General features: G+C 39.0%; 1 protein-coding gene across 3 annotated transcripts; it reads left to right on the top strand.

Annotated features, from left to right (window-relative positions):
• Positions 1 to 416: 416 nt before the first annotated feature.
• Positions 417 to 11,488, top strand: LOC123040139 (phosphoglycerate mutase-like protein 1). 3 transcript variants are annotated; one of them, XM_044463067.1, is made up of 12 exons: positions 422 to 477; positions 556 to 650; positions 4,985 to 5,046; positions 5,135 to 5,242; positions 6,688 to 6,767; positions 7,100 to 7,265; positions 7,566 to 7,640; positions 7,732 to 7,820; positions 8,345 to 8,464; positions 8,838 to 8,882; positions 8,963 to 9,092; positions 11,234 to 11,488. In XM_044463067.1, the coding sequence occupies exons 3-11, from the start codon at positions 4,987 to 4,989 to the stop codon at positions 9,051 to 9,053; spliced, it is 834 nt and encodes a 277-aa protein (XP_044319002.1). In that variant the 5' UTR covers positions 422 to 477; positions 556 to 650; positions 4,985 to 4,986; the 3' UTR covers positions 9,054 to 9,092; positions 11,234 to 11,488. The 3 variants fall into 3 exon arrangements, with proteins under 3 accessions (XP_044319003.1, XP_044319002.1, XP_044319004.1); XM_044463069.1 differs by having other exon boundaries at positions 11,214 to 11,488; XM_044463068.1 differs by lacking the exon at positions 556 to 650 and having other exon boundaries at positions 417 to 477.
• Positions 11,489 to 20,461: the final 8,973 nt, after the last annotated feature.

The raw sequence follows: 20,461 nt of genomic DNA, 5'->3' as shown, positions 1-20,461 counted from the left end.
GCAGTCGGCGTCGCCTGTCAGCGTTCGGCCCGCTGCCCAACCCAGCATAGCCAGCTGCCTAACCGTACAGGAAGAGCAATGGCAAATTGACGGAGGCAGTGGAGAAACTTATTGTTACCACGTGACACATGTGGTAAGCAATTCAAAATATTTCTCTTGAAAAAAAAACTTTTTGTTTGAACGGGACAATGGAAGACTCAAGCGGGCAAACCACGAGCAATTGATTGACGCGAAACGAAGGATGCGGACGCGCGCGTGCCCGTCGTCTTCATCCCGCATTGAGTACTCGACACGGAGAACGATCGATCATGGGGCAGAGGAGGTGGAGCCGCAAGCCTAGACGGGCAGGCACCTACCTCGGCGAGTATAGATAAATACAAGCTACGCGATGCCCCCCACACATACTCCCTCTATTTTTTGCCTCCGCCTGCCGCATCCGCCACCGTTTCGCTCCTCCTCCTCCTCCTCCTCCCTCAGGTACGGCCACGGTCCACCCTCCTTCTCCTCCTAACCTTCTCTACCAAATGAAATGACGCCCTCTCCTCTCCCTGGAAGGTTGCAAGAAAGGAAGGATCGATTGTCTTCTTCCTACGCAGCGCTTCCCTACTCCCTTTACTTTGCGTGAAACAATAGGAATTTCTTCGAATTGCGTATGTATTGTTATTATTTCCATATAAGTGGGAGTAGGAATTTATTTACGCGTCCTTCTCGTGATCTTGTCTTCTTCTTTATTTGCTTTGCCTTTCCGTACGCGACTATCTATCTACTTATTTACTACCTCTTCTATAATTAGATGTAAGACGTTTTAACAGTTCAAAGAGATAATAGCATACAGGGGAATATCAAGAAGACACTTTTGCTCTATTTGCTAATTAAGAAGAAGATAATTATCAAATTAATTAGCAGAAAATCAGGTGAAACCAGTACATCACACCGACAAAACACATGGCACCCAACCGATCTGGCTACCCGCAAAGACCCACATATCACTGAAGAGAGAAACTCCGTCGAGGTTACTAGCAACTGACACCATAGTCACTTCTCCCCGATCAAGTAACTCTTGCTTCACCACAATGACCAACCAAGAGTCTTCATTGTGATTCACTTGCAACTCCGACTTCACAACCACAGAACAAGCAAAACACAAAGACGAACCCAGGGAAACGACATGCGGGTGACAAAGTAGAACATGTCATGACCCCATCTCTTCTTGTAAACATCATCATTGCCACATGAGCCGCAACACCAACCACTCGCATCACTAGTCGGGCACCCGCCAACTATGACGCAGTGCATGTCTAGCTTCAGGAAAATATGACCGAAGGGGACCAATTCTTCAAGACGATGTCTCAAGGAGGGAAGCCACACGGGAATAACGCCGTTTCCCGACTCTGCACCATGGCCTTAGGCTTTCACCTGAGGGAGGGAAGCCCCTCTCAAGTACTTTCTTGGCCCATCGTGTGTCTTACGGTCCAGAAAAAATCACCAAAAAGTTTCGCTGCGTTTGGACTCCGTTTGGTATTGATTTTCTGCAAAGTAAAAAACAAGCAAAAACAGCAACTGGCACTTGGCACTATGTCAATAGGTTAGTCCCAAAAATGATATAAAGTTGCTATAAAATTATTGTAACATATCCAAGAATGATAACATAACAGCATGGAACAATCAAAAATTATAGATACCTTGGAGACGTATCACCTGGGTCTTCGTCCTTTGAAGGAGAAGCTGACCAATTCACCCCTAGTGAGATACATGTGGGCGATGAAACGATCCCAACCATCTCCTCTTGTCTAGGACACCTTTCGTCCCTTTTGGACCTCCAAAGTGTAGGGGTCCCCAGGAGCCTCGAAGATCACAGTGTCTCCAGTCAGCTCATTGAATTTCAGCCTCACATTGCCTGAGACGATATGTGTAAGGAAAAAACACACAATGCATTAGTGATAATAATAGCAATAAAAACAAAAGAAATAACAGTTAGAAGGTTTATATAACTTGTTAACGCTGCAGGAACAAAACTCGGTTGGAAATAGATACCCAACAACAACATGCCAGTTGCAAGGCTGCTGGCGCACCTTGACTTGCATAGTCGACATGGTGGTGATAACGCCATTTTCCTATTAGTGACGACAATTAATGGCTAAGTAGACTACTAAATTTGTACACTAAATCACTATCAAAATCGGATTGTACACATAATCATTCCATGGATTCTACACACTACTAAACTTCTATTGAGTATGGATTCTACACTAAAAGAAATTTCACTACTAAAATTCTACACTAAAACGATGATTTTGTGTTGACTTGCAAAGTTCGCATGGTGGTGATGGTGGCACCATTCTACAAAAGCATTCATCACAAAAGCATTAATTCATCGGATTCTACTACTAAATCAACACAAAAGACTAGCATCCGGTTCTACACTAAAACATATACAACACTACAAAAAATTCAACCCTAAGTACAAAATCTGTTTCTATACTAATAAATAAAATTATATAGGATTAAACACTAAGTACAGAATAAAATTATACTATAACTAACCTAAGTACGAAATTGGTTCATGGACGTCCATGGATTCAACCCTAGGTACCAAATCAAATTATAATCCTACTAATCTAATTCTAGCAATCAAAATTCAACCCTAAGTACAAAATTGGTTCATGGACGTCCATAGATTCAACCCTAAGTACAAAATCAAATTATACTACTACTAATCTAATTCTACACGGACATCATGGGTTCCAATCGAATTATAATACGGCGGTAGTGAGCGGCGACGAGCGGTGAGGCTCGGGGGGGGGGGGGGGGGAAGATGCACGAGGGGAGGGGATCTAACCTGCTGGTCCGATGGTGGCGAGCGGCGAGGCCAGGAGGAGCGGCGGCAGTGTTGGTCGAAAGGTGGGGTGAAAAAGATATGGGTGAATCAGCTCAAAATGAGTTAGTTTTTTTACTGAGGGAGTAGATAGTGGAGTAGTGCTGGCGTGGGCTTAACAGGTCATGCCATAATAATGCGCAAGCCACATGAAAAAAAATCACGAAACATCTACGACGTGAAAAAAAATACAACACCAGCAATAAGCCCATAATGATGGTGTACCAAATACGCCAATGCCGACACTGTTTGGAAAAAATAGTGCTGGATTGGTTGAAATTGGCGCGCCACCAGCTAAAAGTTATGGCTCCTATCAATAGACTGTGACGCCACCCATGTGGGGGTAAAACCATTTATTGTCGCTTGTTTTGATCACGTACACACTGTTGTAAACAACGATCGATGCTCTCATCATTGTAGTGTAGACCACAAATGGTGCCAATGTGTACACTGGTAATTGTAGTGTAGACCACAAATGGTGCTAATGTGTACACTGGTAGATAGCCTACAATTGAGATGAACTTTTACTTTTAAAAATCATTTCATTTCTACACGGCCACAGCGACAATAATAAGACAGACACTCTCACCCTAATAAGCATACTAAACTTGCATGGAATACCATCTAGCAAGTGATCATACATATTAAAGTGTGTGTCAGGTACATGAGTCTACCATGAAACCCACTCTGCATCAAGTTTCAGTGGAATTTGTCTCGAACTTACGTCAGTTAAATGGAATCTATGTGGCCAAGAAGGTCCTACTTGACACAAGTTGGGGACCGAACAAATCTCGCCTGAAAGATACACTAGGTGGGGAGGTGCTTGAAACTTGTGCAAGTGTATCATTCTTATCGCGAACTATGAGATACAAGGTTGTATATTGTCTTTGGATACAAGTGTTTCCCAATAAGCAAATCTATGAGCCTCTCCAATTGCGAAGGATCCAAAGTGGAATAGGTGTTTCTTTGTGGCCATTAGACCTGTATAAAAATGTGAGTCCACAAGTTTCCAGTATGCGTGGGACACGTCTTTTGGGCCTAGATACTTATTGTGCAAGATATTTTCAAACGCCTTCCTCGGCTAGAAGTTTATATAGACATTTACCAATTAGGGCATTGGTTTTTACCTGGATATGATGTATGCCAAGACCCCTTAATACTTAGGGTGGCAAAACACGTTCCATTTAGCTAGCCTATACTTGTTCTTTTCGATGTCACTTTGAGAGAAAATTTTGGACCTAAAGTAATCCAACCTCTGTAGAACACCCTTTGGTAGTTGGAAAATGATAACATATTTGCGAGTACTGAGTTGATCAAAAAAGCCCCCCCCCAAGCAACTTGCCTTTCCAACTACTTAGGCATTTCTTTAATCGATCCTCGACATATTTTCCACTACGCACTTGAAAGTGCCAATAATGGGTTCGAAATTCCTAAGTACTTAATTGGTAAGTAACATTGCTCGCAACCCAACAACTCTGGCATATTATGCAGGTGCCTTTTTAGCTTCTCCAAAACAGAACAATTCTCTTTTCTGAAAGTTAATTTTGAGACCCACATCTGCTCAAATGCTGAGAGCAAGGATTTAATGTTTTTTTCCTTTTCCATGTCATATTCCATAAAGAGAATTGTATCCTTGCATATGGCAGAATTGAGAGCCCCTCCTGATGCAACTTCATCGTCTTGTTTAGCACACTCAATCAGTATGGCCAACATATCAACATCAATGTTAAATACTATTAGAGAAAGTGGATCATCCTAATACTCCTTTTTTCGTTTGGAAGTAATGCCCAACATATCCATTCCCTTTTGTGACCACACTATCACTAGGAAATTAATCAACCCACACAACCCATTTCTCATAGAAGCCCTTCGTTCTAATGTTTGCTAAATAAAAGGCCATTTGACTTTGTCGTAAGACTTTCCAAAGTAAGTTTTCAATACAACTATTCCATTTTGCAGAATCACATGTGTGTCAATTAAGTACTGATAGGAAAGTTAAGAACCTGTCCAACTCCATCTCGCAATGATGCAACTATCTCTTTCCATTGTTGTTATCTATCCAACTCCTCTTTTGATACTAATGTATGGTTGTTGATTTCTATTGGGCAGAAATGGAGGCCATTGCTCGCACTGCTATGTATCCTCAGTACCGCTGCAAAAACATATACCTGGTACTACACCTCCTCAGTTTTAGGCAACCAACTTGTATGAAACATGTAAAGAATGTCCCATATGATTAACTATAGCAAACGTGTGCAGGTGAGGCATGCTCAAGGTATTCATAATGTGGAAGGCGAAAAGGATCATAGTGCCTACATGTCGCCTGCGCTGCTTGATGCTCACATTACCCCTTTGGGTTGGAGCCAAGTAAAATCCCTTGTTACTTTTCTGTTAGTTAATTACCATGTGTTGTCAGATCTAATAACAAAGGTACACATTATGTTGTGGACAACCAAGGTGGTGCTTTTGTCAAATATTTAAGGCAACAATGCCATAGTGATGTTGACAAGAGCATTACAACTAGAAGCACAAATGCTTTTGTCGTTATCTTTCACCGCCATAGGATTGGATGGTAGCTTGTATGTCACTATCATGTGTTCTGCTCGGGGTATCAAGCCATCAATGGTACAATATTATCCAACATTAAGATTGTTAATATAAAATGTGTAAAATTAGCATCAAATCATGATGCTCTAGTGGTAGAAGACATTTGTTCTGCAATTTAAGTGTTGGGTTCAAGATTCATTCACTTCACGTACTAATAGGTCGTCAGTTATAATGTTCAACCTTTATTTAGATTGTGACATCTCCAGTCAAATGCAAATGGTGGCAGCTATTAGTAGTGTTATTGCAATATTCAATGTCTTTGTTCTTTCAAGCTTCTATTGCTGACATCCTGGAGAATACTATTTCTTTACTAATGTAATCTTCATGCAAAATCATATGTTGATGTGGCCAGTTGGTAGTTCACATGGTTCTTATTGCCGCCTTAAAAGAAATGAAGTACCATGTGTTAGCATGAACCCTAGACGAACGATATGTTCTATTTCTAAATATTATGTCATCAGGCAAGCACACATCCTCCTCACGCAACATATGCATGGGAATAGGTCCACCTCAACATGCACCCATGCATAGGAAAAAACCACTTTGACATGCAAATGTGCATCCAAATTTATATTATGCTATTTACTGGAAATAAATATTTTACAAAAATAAAATAATCAAACACAATAAGTTATATGTATTTTCAGTTTATCTTCTATACGCAAATAGCTTGCCCCCACTAACCCATTTATCTCAACATGTGAGCATGCCACCTTATCATGCAACATGCATGGAAATAGGATCACCTCGACATGTACTCATGCATAGGACAAAGTCCACTTCAACATGCAAATATGCATGAGAATTTCCACTGTATCATGCTATTTATATTTAATAAATATTTTACAACTATAAAATAACTAAACACAGTAAGTTATATGTATTTTATTTTGTAGTTCTCATATTTTTACTCCAAATATTTATTTCCCACACAATCAAATCTCATTGAATTATATTGAAAAACATTTTCGCAGAAAGGTGTGAGATAGCATCAAGTTAGTCATAATCCTAGTTGCATCAAAACGCAAAGACACCGTCTTTTTGGATGACACCATCATAATCCTACTTTATTGATTCATTTGTGGTCGTGAGCTCATTTGAAATGTTCATTTTGATGTCTTTATACACATAAAGTTGATTGAAGTATCAATTTTTTTCATTTAGCATTCCCAATTGCATGTATGTTAATTTGCATGCATTTGTAGGTTGATAGCCTGCGAGAACATGTGACAAAATGTGGACTAGACAAAAAGATTGAGCTGGTTATTGTTTCCCCTCTATTGAGGTATAGTTTTCCTTGACCTTTTGATCTTCTTTTACATAATTTCATTATTTTGCATCCTGTTCTAAACTTTGTAGTTGGGGTTTTGTACACTAATGAATATCATTGTTGTGTGTACGTAATCCTTGCTACATGTCTTACATGACCCATGTGCGCATAATCTAGTAAAAATAAAATTTAGTTCGAGCTCTTCTTTTACATACTTAATCATGCTTGTCTAGTATACATTATTACGAGAACTCCTATGCTGAGGTATGATATAATATGATGGTGCATTACAGTAATATGTTTTTTCTCAATGAGCCTCACAATATTTCATTGAACTAATCTCACAGGACTATGCAAACTGCAGTGGGGGTCTTTGGTCATGGGAGCAATACTGATGAAGCAAGTGCATCACCATTATTAATGGTAGAAGGTGCTGGACACAGTGGACATAAGGCTATTTCAAGTTTGAACTGCCCACCATTTCTTGCAGTTGAGGCCTGCAGGGAGCGCTTGGTATTTCTCTCTCATGAATAAATACAATTAGAACATGAGTAGTCATTTTTTACATATCTATATAGTGTTGTCAACATTGAGTGCCTTATTTAATTACATTAACATCCCTTAAATATTAACTAGAATAGGTTATTTCTGCAGTTGCTAGAATAACTTATTCAGCTTAGTTCGTTCTCTTCTAAGTTAACTACCGTCATTTTAGGAATTGGACACCTCTATTTGTCTTTTCTTCTCCCACATCAGTAATGCTCTGTCAACAAATATTCTGATATTTCATTTTAAATTTGATTAAAAATGCAGGGTGTTCATCCCTGTGACCGGAGGAGCAGCATTACAAAATATCGTGCTCTCTTTCCTGCCATTGATTTTTCCTTGGCAAGTACCTAATATTGCTAGTTCACAAGACGAGTTCATGTGACGGTGTTTTGATGGTGTTTTAATATATGTGTTCTTGTGTTCTTTACAGATAGAGAACAATGAAGATGTTCTTTGGGAACCAGAAGTCAGAGAAACAATTGAATCTGTTGCTGCCAGGGGCATGAAGTTTATTGACTGGTAATTTTCCTTTTTATGACTGATTAGTTTCTTTTCTTTAGTTCCTTGAAAACAAAATTATATTGATCTTCATATGAAAATGAAACCCAAGTACCTCAATAGTACTCATGTACACGTCCTATATCACTTTAGGTTATTTTCCTGTGTCCTTTAAAACAATTTGTTCCCGTGTTTTCGATGAATAAGGCTATTTGCCTTAACACATGCATGGACATATTATGTTACTTTGTGTGTGTCGACACAAAACCTTGTTACATGTTTGAGAGAAAACCTAGAACTAATGGCATAGGTTTGTGCACTGCCTTGGATAATACCCTCCGCTCCACACAATGCTTCCTCTGATTTCTTGTTTCTCATATACTAGCGAGTTATCACTAAGTGACTATTTGACACTAGAAAGTCCTAGTGCCAGAGATTCATGGGTAGCATGCATTGAGAAAGACAAACCTTAGATGACACATTGACTCTACATGTAAATTTATTTTGGTAACCTTATTAAAAATGATCACTGGATGTGATCGCAGGTTATGGACAAGAGAAGAAAAAGACATAGCTATTGTCACCCACAGTAGTTTTTTGGATTTCACTTTAAACATGTATGGTAAAGAGTGCCATCCAGCCATAGCAGAGGAACAGAGGAAGCGGTAAGTATTTGTTTCCTTGGTAGTTGTCATATAATCAACCCACCATATCTGCAATCTTGTGTTGTTGTGGAGCACAATATTTTCATTATATACCTACAACAACTTTAAACCCCACAAGTAAAAGCAAATTGGACTATTTTTTCAATATGTACATGGAAAGAAGTATTGTATTCTTCGGCTTAGCATAACATGACTAGATAGAGCTAGTTCTTCAGAGAACTTTTGTCTTGCAATATCAGTATCAATATTATTGTGCTAGATCCTAAAATGTTTAGGCCATGGTTGATTGTATCATCACAAGTGCATGTCGCTCACTTTTCCTTTTGAGAGGGGGGTGGGTGCATGTTGCTAACTTTGCCCTGGTTATATACAGCTTTGCCAATTGTGAACTTCGCTCAATGGTGTTGGTCGATGTAAGGTTAGCTCTTGTTTTGCTTCAGTGATTATAGTGCAGATGATGGATATTTTATAGCGTGGATTTGCTTTTCAATGTTGCAGTAAGCTTGGATCAGGAACCCATACTTGTAATTTCTCTGGGAAGATACCATTCGGACTTGATCTTCCTAGTGATGTTGTGGACAAGAAGTGAGCTAGAGCACCAGCCTGCATTCGAGGCGGTCTCCTCAAGGTGCCTCATTTCTACCTAAAACCATACATATAAGGGATCTAACTTCCCCCTTAACCATGTTTTTTAAAAAGCTACAAAATAACTAAGACTATTGACCGCATGATTATCTTTGATTCTTCAATCAAACCCCACTTCTGGCAGGCAAATAAGTTTGAACTGAATGACTGAAATTGATGCCAAGATAAGGGAAATCTATGGATAGGATTTGACATCTGTGACTCTGGAGTGTGATTGGCACAATTCCTATGTTTGTTATCCCATTTGTTGTCTGGATACATACCCAAATTATGCATGAAACCTTCTTTTTTATCAAGGACATTATGTTGATACATTTTTACTCGTATTCTTTCTCACATTTACTTTGCAGCTTTTATCTTTTTAGGTTCATGATACTTTGATTATATGATGCACTAAGATCACGGTGCACATAGTGGTCATCATAATGTGGATCTTGGGTTTATTGTTTTTGTTTTAAAAAGACAAGCACCGTGAACAAGGATTTGCGCTATATGTTATTATATTATTGTTATTGAATTTAAAATGTCTTTCATGCATAATTATGACCAACTAACATGCTTGTATAAAATTGTAAATAATAGTAGTATAGGAAAAGGACATGATGAATAAAATACTTGACCAAATAAAATACTCCCTCTGATCCATGTTACTTGTCACTCAAACAGATGTATCTAGCACTGAAATAGATCTAGATGCATCCGCTTGAGCAACAAGTAATATGGATCGGAAGGAGTAGCAGCTTGTATGTGAATAATCCACAATAGAAAGTTTGATTGTATCATCATATGGTGCCCTCTATTGCTTAATAATTGGACTCCTAGTTTTTGTTTCCTGACAAATTTGCCCGTCCTACCTAATATTATACGATTACTTCACTCATATATTAGCTTCAATATACTTTAAATATAGGAAATATTGTAGAAAAATGACCATGTGTTGATGATTTGATTGTATTTTGCTAATGAATTTGATGTATTATTGCTGGTAAAGATCTCAAACATGTCTAGATTCACCATTAAAATCATAGAAGTCATCATGTATCTAGGTTTTCCTCATTAAATCGTTCTTATACTCAATGTATATTCTCCCCCCAATATTTATAGCATTTTCTTAATAACTATAAATGTAGATGACTCTTATAATTCTTGTGTTTTCTTCTTCCATATGTCACATCATTGAAGGCATGCGGTTTTATTATTCAGTTGTTTTACTAGTTATGAAAACATTTAAAACATAATACCCGAATACATCTAGAATTAAGCACATTCTTTAGATGGTGTGCTCATTATATCATTCAAATTTTATCTATTCACATGGCTAATTCTCCCTCAACAATGTCCTGATTTAGTCCTTCATAATTGAAAGGTATTTAGCCACCAGGAAAGGAACCCTTCAGTATGACACTTACCTTAAATGTCTTGGACTACTTTCAATCAAGACTTAAATCCAACTATCATTGGCCATCAATGGAAACCAATTCATTAATGCTTTCACTCGTCTCCATTTTATTTCTATGAAAATGTTTTGTTATACTCCCCCTTTCCGGTTTATAGGGCTTAAGTCTGAAATCTCATCAACCAACGTAAAGGATGAGTAGACGAATATATCTCATAGTTACTCAAAGTTTAATCTGCATTAACTACAGTGTATGCATGGATGTCCACTAAATGAGTAGGAATGGTTACATGCATTGGTCACTTTTCTTTTAATTCTTGCATGCATCAATTTTATGTGCCTTGGAATGTGAACATGTGGTGGAAAGAAGTGAAAATAAGACTTATAAAATGGAAAAAACAAGAAAATGAGATGAGTCCAATAAAACGGAAGGGAGGGATTTTATACTATTAAAACCTAGTCGTGTAGGAAATAATTACCATTTCATTTTTTCCATAATGAGAAGCAACCCATGCTTGTCCATACCTATCTTTCTAAATATTAGATTTTACCTATTTTATATCATATTTCTAATTTATTCATTTATTGCACAATTTAGTTATAATTTAATTTTATTTTGTAAATCCAAGTGCTAGTTTACATACAAGACATGTTACGAACAATTTTAACAGATTGACGCTAATTTTCATTAAACTATGGTTTCACTAGTTTTTCTTTTGGAAGTGAAGAACAGTTTGTAACAATATTGGAATGGCCTTTAAAGTGACCAAAGCGCAAGTGAAGCTAGAAGATTATATATAAAGGCACACAAGAAGAAGTGGATTTGGAGATTACCTGAAGTCAATAGTGGATTGATCCATATTATTTGCTTTTTAGAAGATCCATATAAACATGTATATGTGCTTTGATTGGTTGGCATGCATGACTATGTGTTAGCAATGGCCTATGTGCCTCACTACAAGAAATATGTCAACTTGTGACCTTGACTATTGGTCACTGAAAGGTCATTGTTTTTCATTTGCGACATTTTTGTGAACAAAAACAAAAGGTCAAAAGCTGGCGGTCGTAAACTGAAATTAAGGACCTTTTCTGTGAGAAGTCGTAGACGTTTACCACCAAAACAGAAGGTCGTGGAACCCATGACCTTTTGTTTTGGCTACTAGTTGTCTGCCCAGGCCACGTCGGATCCGACGTGGCAATCTGACGTGGCAAAATTGCGACCAATTGAATTGATCGTTGGTAAGATTCAGCCCGGTCCAATTCGGTGTTCTACATGGTCCAAGTCCATTAATTCAACCTTTTATGATATTTTTTTGCTTGATGTTTTGGGCCTTTTCTATAATGGGCCTTTACCTTTCCGCATAGTTTGTTTCCTTTTTGTTTCTATTTTCTATTTGAGTCGAGGCCTGCTTATAATAATTCTAAATAGCTTCTCAGCGCAGGTTATTTTGGGCCATGCCATCTTAATAGTACAAGTATATTTGGGCCGTGGCCACTATCAGGTCCAGTAAGAACATTTTTTCTGGAGAATTTAATGTTCAAGTAAAATGTACACAATACATTACAGGGAAATAGCACATACAACAGCAGATACATTTTCATTTCACTCCTACTACAGCTCACTACAACATAGACAGTACATGACACTTCATCCTTCATTTTTTTGCCAGGCACTAGACGAGTACATCTCACTTCAAATAAATAGTATTGTTCTCGGAAGCAAAATACGCCACCACACGCCATGGTGCGCCATCTTACTCGATCTGGCCTCAAGGAACTAGCAGCGTTGCTTGCTCCTTTGGCCCAGAGCTCCTTGCTGTAGAGGATGGCTGAAACTCGGATGCGGAGCTCCCTGCACATGACATATTGTGCCAATGCTTGCAGCAATAGAAAGAAGTCACATACCATAGAACTTGCACAGTAATGTATCAACCACCAAACAGTATGAAGCAAAAACAAACAAGAGGGGGAGGAGTTTATACCTGATCTTCTTGAGCCTCTCCTTAAGCAAAAGCATCATCCAAGGTAATCGTATAAACAAGAACACTCCTTACGATTCTGGAAATGGAGCAACACAATAGTAGTGAAGCTATGCGGGGATCTTTGTGAAGCAGTTTATCGCTTCCTGGAGACACCAACAATCTTTCCTCTCCTGCCCTAGTAGTGATGCAGACCACGATGGTTCCTGGGAAAGAGAACAAGGTTTAAAGCATAAGTGATCGCTCATACATCTATGCACGAAGGGAAAATGCTACTGCAACAGTGAAGTTTTAAGGAATCATCCATCAGGCATCAGCATACATCTATTGGAAACGGAGCATTGATATACAGATCAGCTGGGTTACATACAAGGTACACTAGAAAGGTATAAATGAATACATTGACAATCATCAATACCAGATTGCAAGACATAACAATTACGTACCTAAGCAAGTCGACAATGGCATAGGGCAGGATATAAAATCTGGATACAAGTAATAGACAAACTAGTTCCAACAGATTGACTGAATTGAACTGCTATATAACCAAGTTAGAGCTGGCAGAAGTTGCAGGTGAATAAACATCCATAGAGCTAGCAGTAGCAAAAGATGACTTCGGTCTCTGCTTGACTAATGAATCAGCACATCTTTAAGCGAAAAATCATGAAGATCACACTACGATGTCCCTAACAACAGTAGAAGCTCAGAGGTGTGACAATATTTCGTAATATATAAGCCCTGGCTACAACTTTCCGCTTAACATGCAAATAAAAATCAGCCACTTATTGCTTATTTCATGCTTCAATTTTTATTTTCAGTTATGTTAGGATAATCAGTATGCATAGGTATAGTCCCATACTTGTTTGGGAAGTCAAGATATTCATGTCAACAATTATATAGAGCCAAACAATCATTTAAGCACAGAAGGCACGTCATTTCTATATATAACTAAAGCATATTCAGCAAGCTACCGAAGCCAACAACTATGATTACTTAATAAGGAAAATAGTCATCATAAGCCTATATTTCTTCAGGTTGGGCAGAACATGAACAGAACAATATCTAATAAACTTGATTGCCTTGCAGATGACACACAAGATGAAGAGCACTTGGACAGAAGCTACTATACTTGTGGATGTAATTAACCTAATCTAATGTGATGGGAACAACATCACAATTCACAAGCAAGCACCCATACTCTCAAATTTAGTATACAGTTGCTAACTGAAATAAGTTCAGTTCAAAGCAGAGTAGAGAACAAGAAACACAGCTGCTTCATGGCACTGCTACCGTTTTGCCGCAGGTGAGTTAGGCTTCTTGAACGACACCGGTATAGCAAATATAGAAAGCAGCTAGGGACTAAATCATGAAGCATCTCTACATGTAACATGGTCGGGGTTGATGCGCTCCAGCAAGGTAAGCATCATGGCATCATCGGGTCTGCGAAAAAACCCGACCAAGGTGTGGGTCAGCAAGCATGAATGGAGTGTTATCATTTATCAATGCTAGAGCATTAAGCTAGCAAATGAACCGTTTTACTTTTATATCAAACCAAGGATCATGTTCAACCAGCAACAAATGTATGGAACGCCACAATGTATAATAACATAAACATGCCATCTAGAAATGCCAAGCTACAGAAACTGCATCACAAATATGATTTGCTTGTGTTGTTTGCCATACAACAACAACAGTAGTACAAAGGTGTTGTAGTGTACATGTGAACAGAGATATTCTACGAAACTAGTCAATTTGAGGGAACCACAACTAGTACATATGACAATAGCAGTAGTAAAGATTGTAGTAATAAGTATGCAAGGAAACAAAACATGGGACAAACATTGATAGCAACAAAACATGTCCAGGAAGATCAACCAATGGTTTCAGCCACATCCTAATAAACATGCAACATTCTAATACTAATACTGTCATTGGGTTGCAAACTCAATATACATAACAGAAACTTCATGACCAACACCAGCAAGACTAGTACACATGTGATCATCAACCACATACGCATAAGCATGCAAACACGCATCTCATCCCAACCTAAAACTAGAAACAGCAGCAGCCATTCATTTTTTAGAAATGGAAATGGTCAAATTCTTGGGAGGATTCTTCATTTGGTGAACAAGGAGGCTATGTTCACAAAAACTAGTAACTAGTTTACTGAATAATGAGCGGATTGCAGAAACAGCAGCGGTAACTTGAAAAAAAATGTTTATTGGGTGCGAGCAACCTTGTGTGGGGTTGACAACATCGCTGTTGAGGTCCAGGTCGTTGTCCTCCTCGTCCATGGAAGGACGGCACCTGCTGCATCCAAACCAAACAAAAAATAAATAAGCAAGGGTTGACAAACAGAGCAAGCAAGAATTTAACTTGTGATCAATAGAAGGACCAGAAAATTATCATGGCTAAACCACATGTTCCCAACATGAAGGGTTGTTTAAGAATATCATTATCGTCACAACATATCACACAAACACACACAAAGTAAGTGACAAACATTATTTCTAGGAGAGTGCAGCAAGGCAAGGGATGCAAATCCAGACAAACCTGTTTGGAACAAGGATTGTGCTGGCCGGCTTGCAGCAGGCAATGACTTGGAGCGCAGAGGTAGGCGTTGATGACCTCGGCGAGATTGACACCGTGCAGCAGCTTCAGGTCCCTCCTCACCTGCACAGTCAAGCACATACACTTGTTAGTGCAGATCCACTTGCCGGAACACGGTGGGGGAGTGGGGCAAACAGCTCGTGGTAGTACACCTACCTTGAGGGGTACTGGAAGTAGGCAGTGCAGCGGTGCTGGTTCCGGTTCTTGCAACGAGGCGCCAGAGCACTCCAGCCTCCGCCTGCAGCCGCTCATATCCTATCAGCATAAACATTTCACAAATCAACATCCATGCTCATATCCTATCCAAACAGCACAAACAGTACACAAATCAACATCCATGCTCATATCCTATCAGCATAACATTTCACAAATCAACATTCATGTTCATATCCTATCAGCATAAACATTTCAGAAGTCATATCCTATCTATTAGCATAAACATTTCAGAAATCATATCCTATCTATCAGCATAAACATTTCACAAACCAGCACTCATGCTCATATCCTATCAGCATCAACATTTCACAAGTCAACATTCATTCTAATATCCAAACAGCATAATGATACGTCTCCGTCGTATCTACTTTTCCAAACACTTTTGCCCTTGTTTTGGACTCTAACTTGTATGATTTGAATGGAACTAACCCGGAATGATGTTGTTTTCAGCAGAATTGCCATGATGATGTTTTATGTGCAGAAAATAAAAGTTCTCGGAATGACCTGAAACTCCACGGAATATCTTAGAATAAATAATAAAAAATCCTCGCCAAAGATGAAGACCAGGGGGCCCACACCCTTTCCACGAGGGTGGGGGGCGCGCCCCCCTCCTAGGCGCGCCCCCTACCTCGTGGGCCCCCTGGAGCCCCTCCGACGCCAACTCCAACTCCATATATTGGCTTTCGGGGAGAAAAAATCAGAGAGAAGAAATCATCGCGTTTTACGATACGGAGCCTCCGCCAAGCCCTAATCTCTCTTGGGAGGGCTGATCTGGAGTCCGTTCGGGGCTCCGGAGAGGGGGATTCGTCGCCGTCGTCATCATCAACCATCCTCCATCACCAATTTCATTATGCTCACCGCCGTGTGTGAGTAATTCCATCGTAGGCTTGCTGGACGGTGATGGGTTGGATGAGATTTATCATCTAATCGAGTTAGTTTTGTTAGGGTTTGATCCCTACTATCCACTATGTTCTGAGATTGATGTTGCTATGACTTTGCTATGCTTAATGCTTGTCACTAGGGCCCGAGTGCCACGATTTCAGATCTGAACCTATTATGTTTTCATGAATATATGTGAGTTCTTGATCCTATCTTGCAAGTCTATAGTCACCTACTATGTGTTATGATCCGGCAACCCCGAAGTGACAATAATCGGGACCACTCCCGGTGATGACCATAGTTTGAGGAGTTCATGTATTCACTATGTGCTAATGCTTTGTTCTGGTTCTCTATTAAAAGGAGGCATTAATATCCCTTAGTTTCCAATAGGACCCCGCTGCTACGGGAGGGTAGGACAAAAGATGTCATGCAAGTTCTTTTCCATAAGCACGTATGACTATATACGGAATACATGCCTACATTACATTGATGAATTGGAGCTAGTTCTGTGTCACCCTATGTTATGACTGTTACATGAGGAACCACATCCGGCATAATTATCCATCATTGATCCGATGCCTACGAGCTTTCCTTATACTGGTTCTCGCTTATTTACTTTTCCGTTGCTACTGTTACAATCACTACAAAATACCAAAAACATTACTTTTGCTGCCTTTACTTTTGTTACCGTTACCACCACTATCATATTACTTTGCTACTAAACACTTTGCTGCAGATACTAAGTTTCCAGGTGTGGTTGAATTGACAACTCAGCTGCTAATACTTGAGAATATTCTTTGGCTCCCCTTGTGTCGAATCAATAAATTTGGGTTGAATACTCTACCCTCGAAAATTGTTGCGATCCCCTATACTTGTGGGTTATCAAGACCCTTTTCTGGCGCCGTTGCCGGGGAGCATAGCTCTATTCTTTGAGTCACTTGGGATTTATATCTGCTGGACACTATGAAGAACTTGAAAGACGCTAAGACAACAATTTTTCCCTCAACTACGAGGGGAGGTAAGGAACTGCCATCTAGCTCTGCACTTGATTCACCTTCTGTTATGAGTAAGCTAGCGACACCTAAGCCTGCTTCTGCTATTCGTTCCGATATGTCGCATGTTATTGATGATGCCACTTCTACTATGCATGATACTTATGATGAAACTGCTTCTATGCTTGATACTACTATGCCCCTTGGTGACTTTCTTGATGAGCAAATTTCTATGTCTAGAGAAAGAGAAATTATTGAATCTGAATACGATGATGAGAGTGATGATGAAAATATCCCTGCTATTCCTAAGGGTTATCTTTTTGATATGGAATCTTCTGCAGCTATCTTCGCCTGCCAAGATAGATACGAACTTAAGAGGCTATTAGTTAAATGGAACAAAGAATCTCTTAGAGACAGAATGAAACCCGACCCTGCTTTTGCTACTTCACCTATTTGTGTTCCAGATAAGGATTATTATGAATTATCTGTTGATCCTGATATAATTACTTTGGTTGAATCTGATCCTTTTTATGGCTATGAATCTGAAACTGACGTGGCACATCTTACTAAGTTAAATGATATAGCCGCCCTGTTCACTAATGATGAGAGATCGCGCTACATGTATATACTCAAAATATTTCCGTTCTCATTAAAGGGTGATGCTAAGATATGGTTTAATTCTCTTGATCCTGGTTGTGTGCGTAGTCCCCAGGATATGATTTATTACTTTTCTGCTAAATATTTCCCTGCTCATAAGAAACAAGCTGCTTTAAGGGAAATATACAACTTCGTGCAAATTGAAGAAGAGAGTCTCCCACAAGCTTGGGGGAGGCTTCTCAAGTTGCTTAATGCTTTTCCTGATCATCCTCTTAAGAAACCTGAAATACTTGATATCTTTTATAATGGACTAACCGATGCTTCCAGAGATTACCTGGATAGTTGTGCTAGTTCTCTTTTCAAGGAAAGAACACCGGATGAAGATGAAATTCTATTGAATAATATGTTGACAAATGAAAATAATTGGGCACCTCCTGAGCCAGCCCCAAAGCCAATTACTGAGCCTATTCCTAAACCAACTCCGAAGAAGAGAGGTGTTCTATTTCTCAGTCCTGAAGATATGCAAGAGGCAAAGAAATCTATGAAAGAAAAAGGTATTAAAGCTGAAGATGTTAAGAACTTACCTCCTATTGAAGAAATACATGGTCTTAATTTACCGCCTGTTGAAGAAGTATATGATCTCAATCCTTTATTCACTGAAGAACCTCCTGATCCCAATATCCGTACACAGGTAGTAAAGGTAAATTCCCTCTATAGATATGATAAAGCTGAAGTCCCTCCTACTAAAATTGCTAGTCAGTGCTTGGATGAGTTTGATAACTCTATGTTTAAGCAAGATGACTTTAATGCTTATTTTGGTAGACAATTAAAACAAGATGCTTATATGAGTAAATTCTTGGGCGATTATATGGCTAATATTAGAGGTGAACTTAAACTTGTTAGCAAACATGCTTCTATGGTTACCACTCAAGTAGAACAAGTACTTAAAGCTCAAAAAGAAGTGCTTGATGAAATGAATAGTAAGAAAAATGATTATGCTGTTAGAGTGGCTAGTAGAACTGGTAGAATGACTCAGGAACCTTTGTATCCTGAAGGCCACCCTAAGAGAATTGAACAAGATTCTCAGAGAAATAATATTGATGTTCCTAGGAAGAAAAAGAAAAATGATAGGACTTTGCAAACTTCTAGTGAACCTATTGCTGAACCACCTGAGAATCCAAATGATATCTCTATGTGTGATGCTGAAACACAATCTGGTAATGAACATGAACCTAGTGAAAATGTTAATGATGATGTTCATGATGATGCTCAACCTATTAATGATAATGATGTAGAAGTTGAACCTGCTGTTGATCTTGATAACCCACAAACAAAGAATCAACATTATGATAAGAGAGATTTTTTTTGCTGGGAAACATGGTAAAGAAAGGGAACCATGGGTTCAGAAACCCATGCCTTTTCCTCCCAAACTATCCAAGAAGAAGGATGATGAGGATTTTGAGCGCTTTGCTTAAATGATTAGACCTATCTTTTTGCGTATGCGATTGACTGATGTGCTCAAAACAAATCCTTATGCTAAGTATATGAAAGATATTATTACAAATAAAAGAAAGATACCGGAAGCTGAAATTTCCACCATGCTTGCTAATTATACTTTTAAGGGTGGAATACCAAAGAAACTTGGAGATCCAGGAGTACCTACTATACCATGCTCCATTAAGAGAAATTATGTTAAAACTGCTTTATGTGATCTTGGAGCCGGTGTTAGTGTTATGCCTCTCTCTTTATATCGTAGACTTGACTTGAATAAGTTGACACCCACTGAAATATCTTTGCAAATGGCTGATAAATCAACTGCTATACCTGTCGGTATTTGTGAGGATGTCCCTGTTGTGGTTGCAAACGTTACTATTTTAACGGACTTTGTTATTCTTGATATTCCCGAGGATGATAGTATGTCTATTATTCTTGTAAGACCTTTTCTTAACACTACAGGGGCTGTTATTGATTGCAACAAAGGCAATGTCACTTCTCATGTTAATGGTAATGAGCATACGGTACACTTTCCGAGGAAACAATCTCAAGTTTATAGCATCAATTCTATTGGAAAAGTTCCATCGATTATATTTGGAGGTTTTGAATTTCCTCTCCCTACTGTCAAGAAGAAATATGATAATACTTATTAATTGGGATGTGCATATCCCCGTTGAGGTAACATAGTGTTATTCGAAATTTCTCTGGTTCCATGTTAGTTGGAATGAGTTTGTTAACAAGACCTGATCAACCTTGTTAGTGGATTCCTTTTGATGAGCATGAGATGGATGAAACTAGAAGGCACAACCTTCTGTACCCTCTTTATATTTTTTGTTATTTAGTAGAAATAAAGTAAAATAGTATTTTTCTGTCCGTCTCCTCATTTATCTGTGCAATATAAAAATATCTCGAAAATTAAAGTCCTCAGAATGCCATGCCAATTTAATATGATTTTTTCGGGAATATTTGAGGATTTACTGTGCAAAAATTACCGCAGGGGGAGCTGCCACCTGGCCACGAGGGTGGAGGGCGCGCCCTACCCCCTGGGCGCGCCCCCTGCCTCATGGGCCCATGGTGGCCCTCCTCCACTTATCCCTGCACCCATCTTCTTCCTCTGCCTCACACAAACCCGGAAAACCAACTCAAGCACGAGTTCCAGCCACTTTTGCTGTGATTTTCGATCTCC

Source organism: Triticum aestivum, chromosome 2B, assembly GCF_018294505.1.
Source record: "Triticum aestivum cultivar Chinese Spring chromosome 2B, IWGSC CS RefSeq v2.1, whole genome shotgun sequence".
Classification (NCBI taxonomy): Eukaryota; Viridiplantae; Streptophyta; class Magnoliopsida; order Poales; family Poaceae; genus Triticum; species Triticum aestivum.
This window is presented reverse-complemented; position numbering and strand designations above follow the sequence as displayed.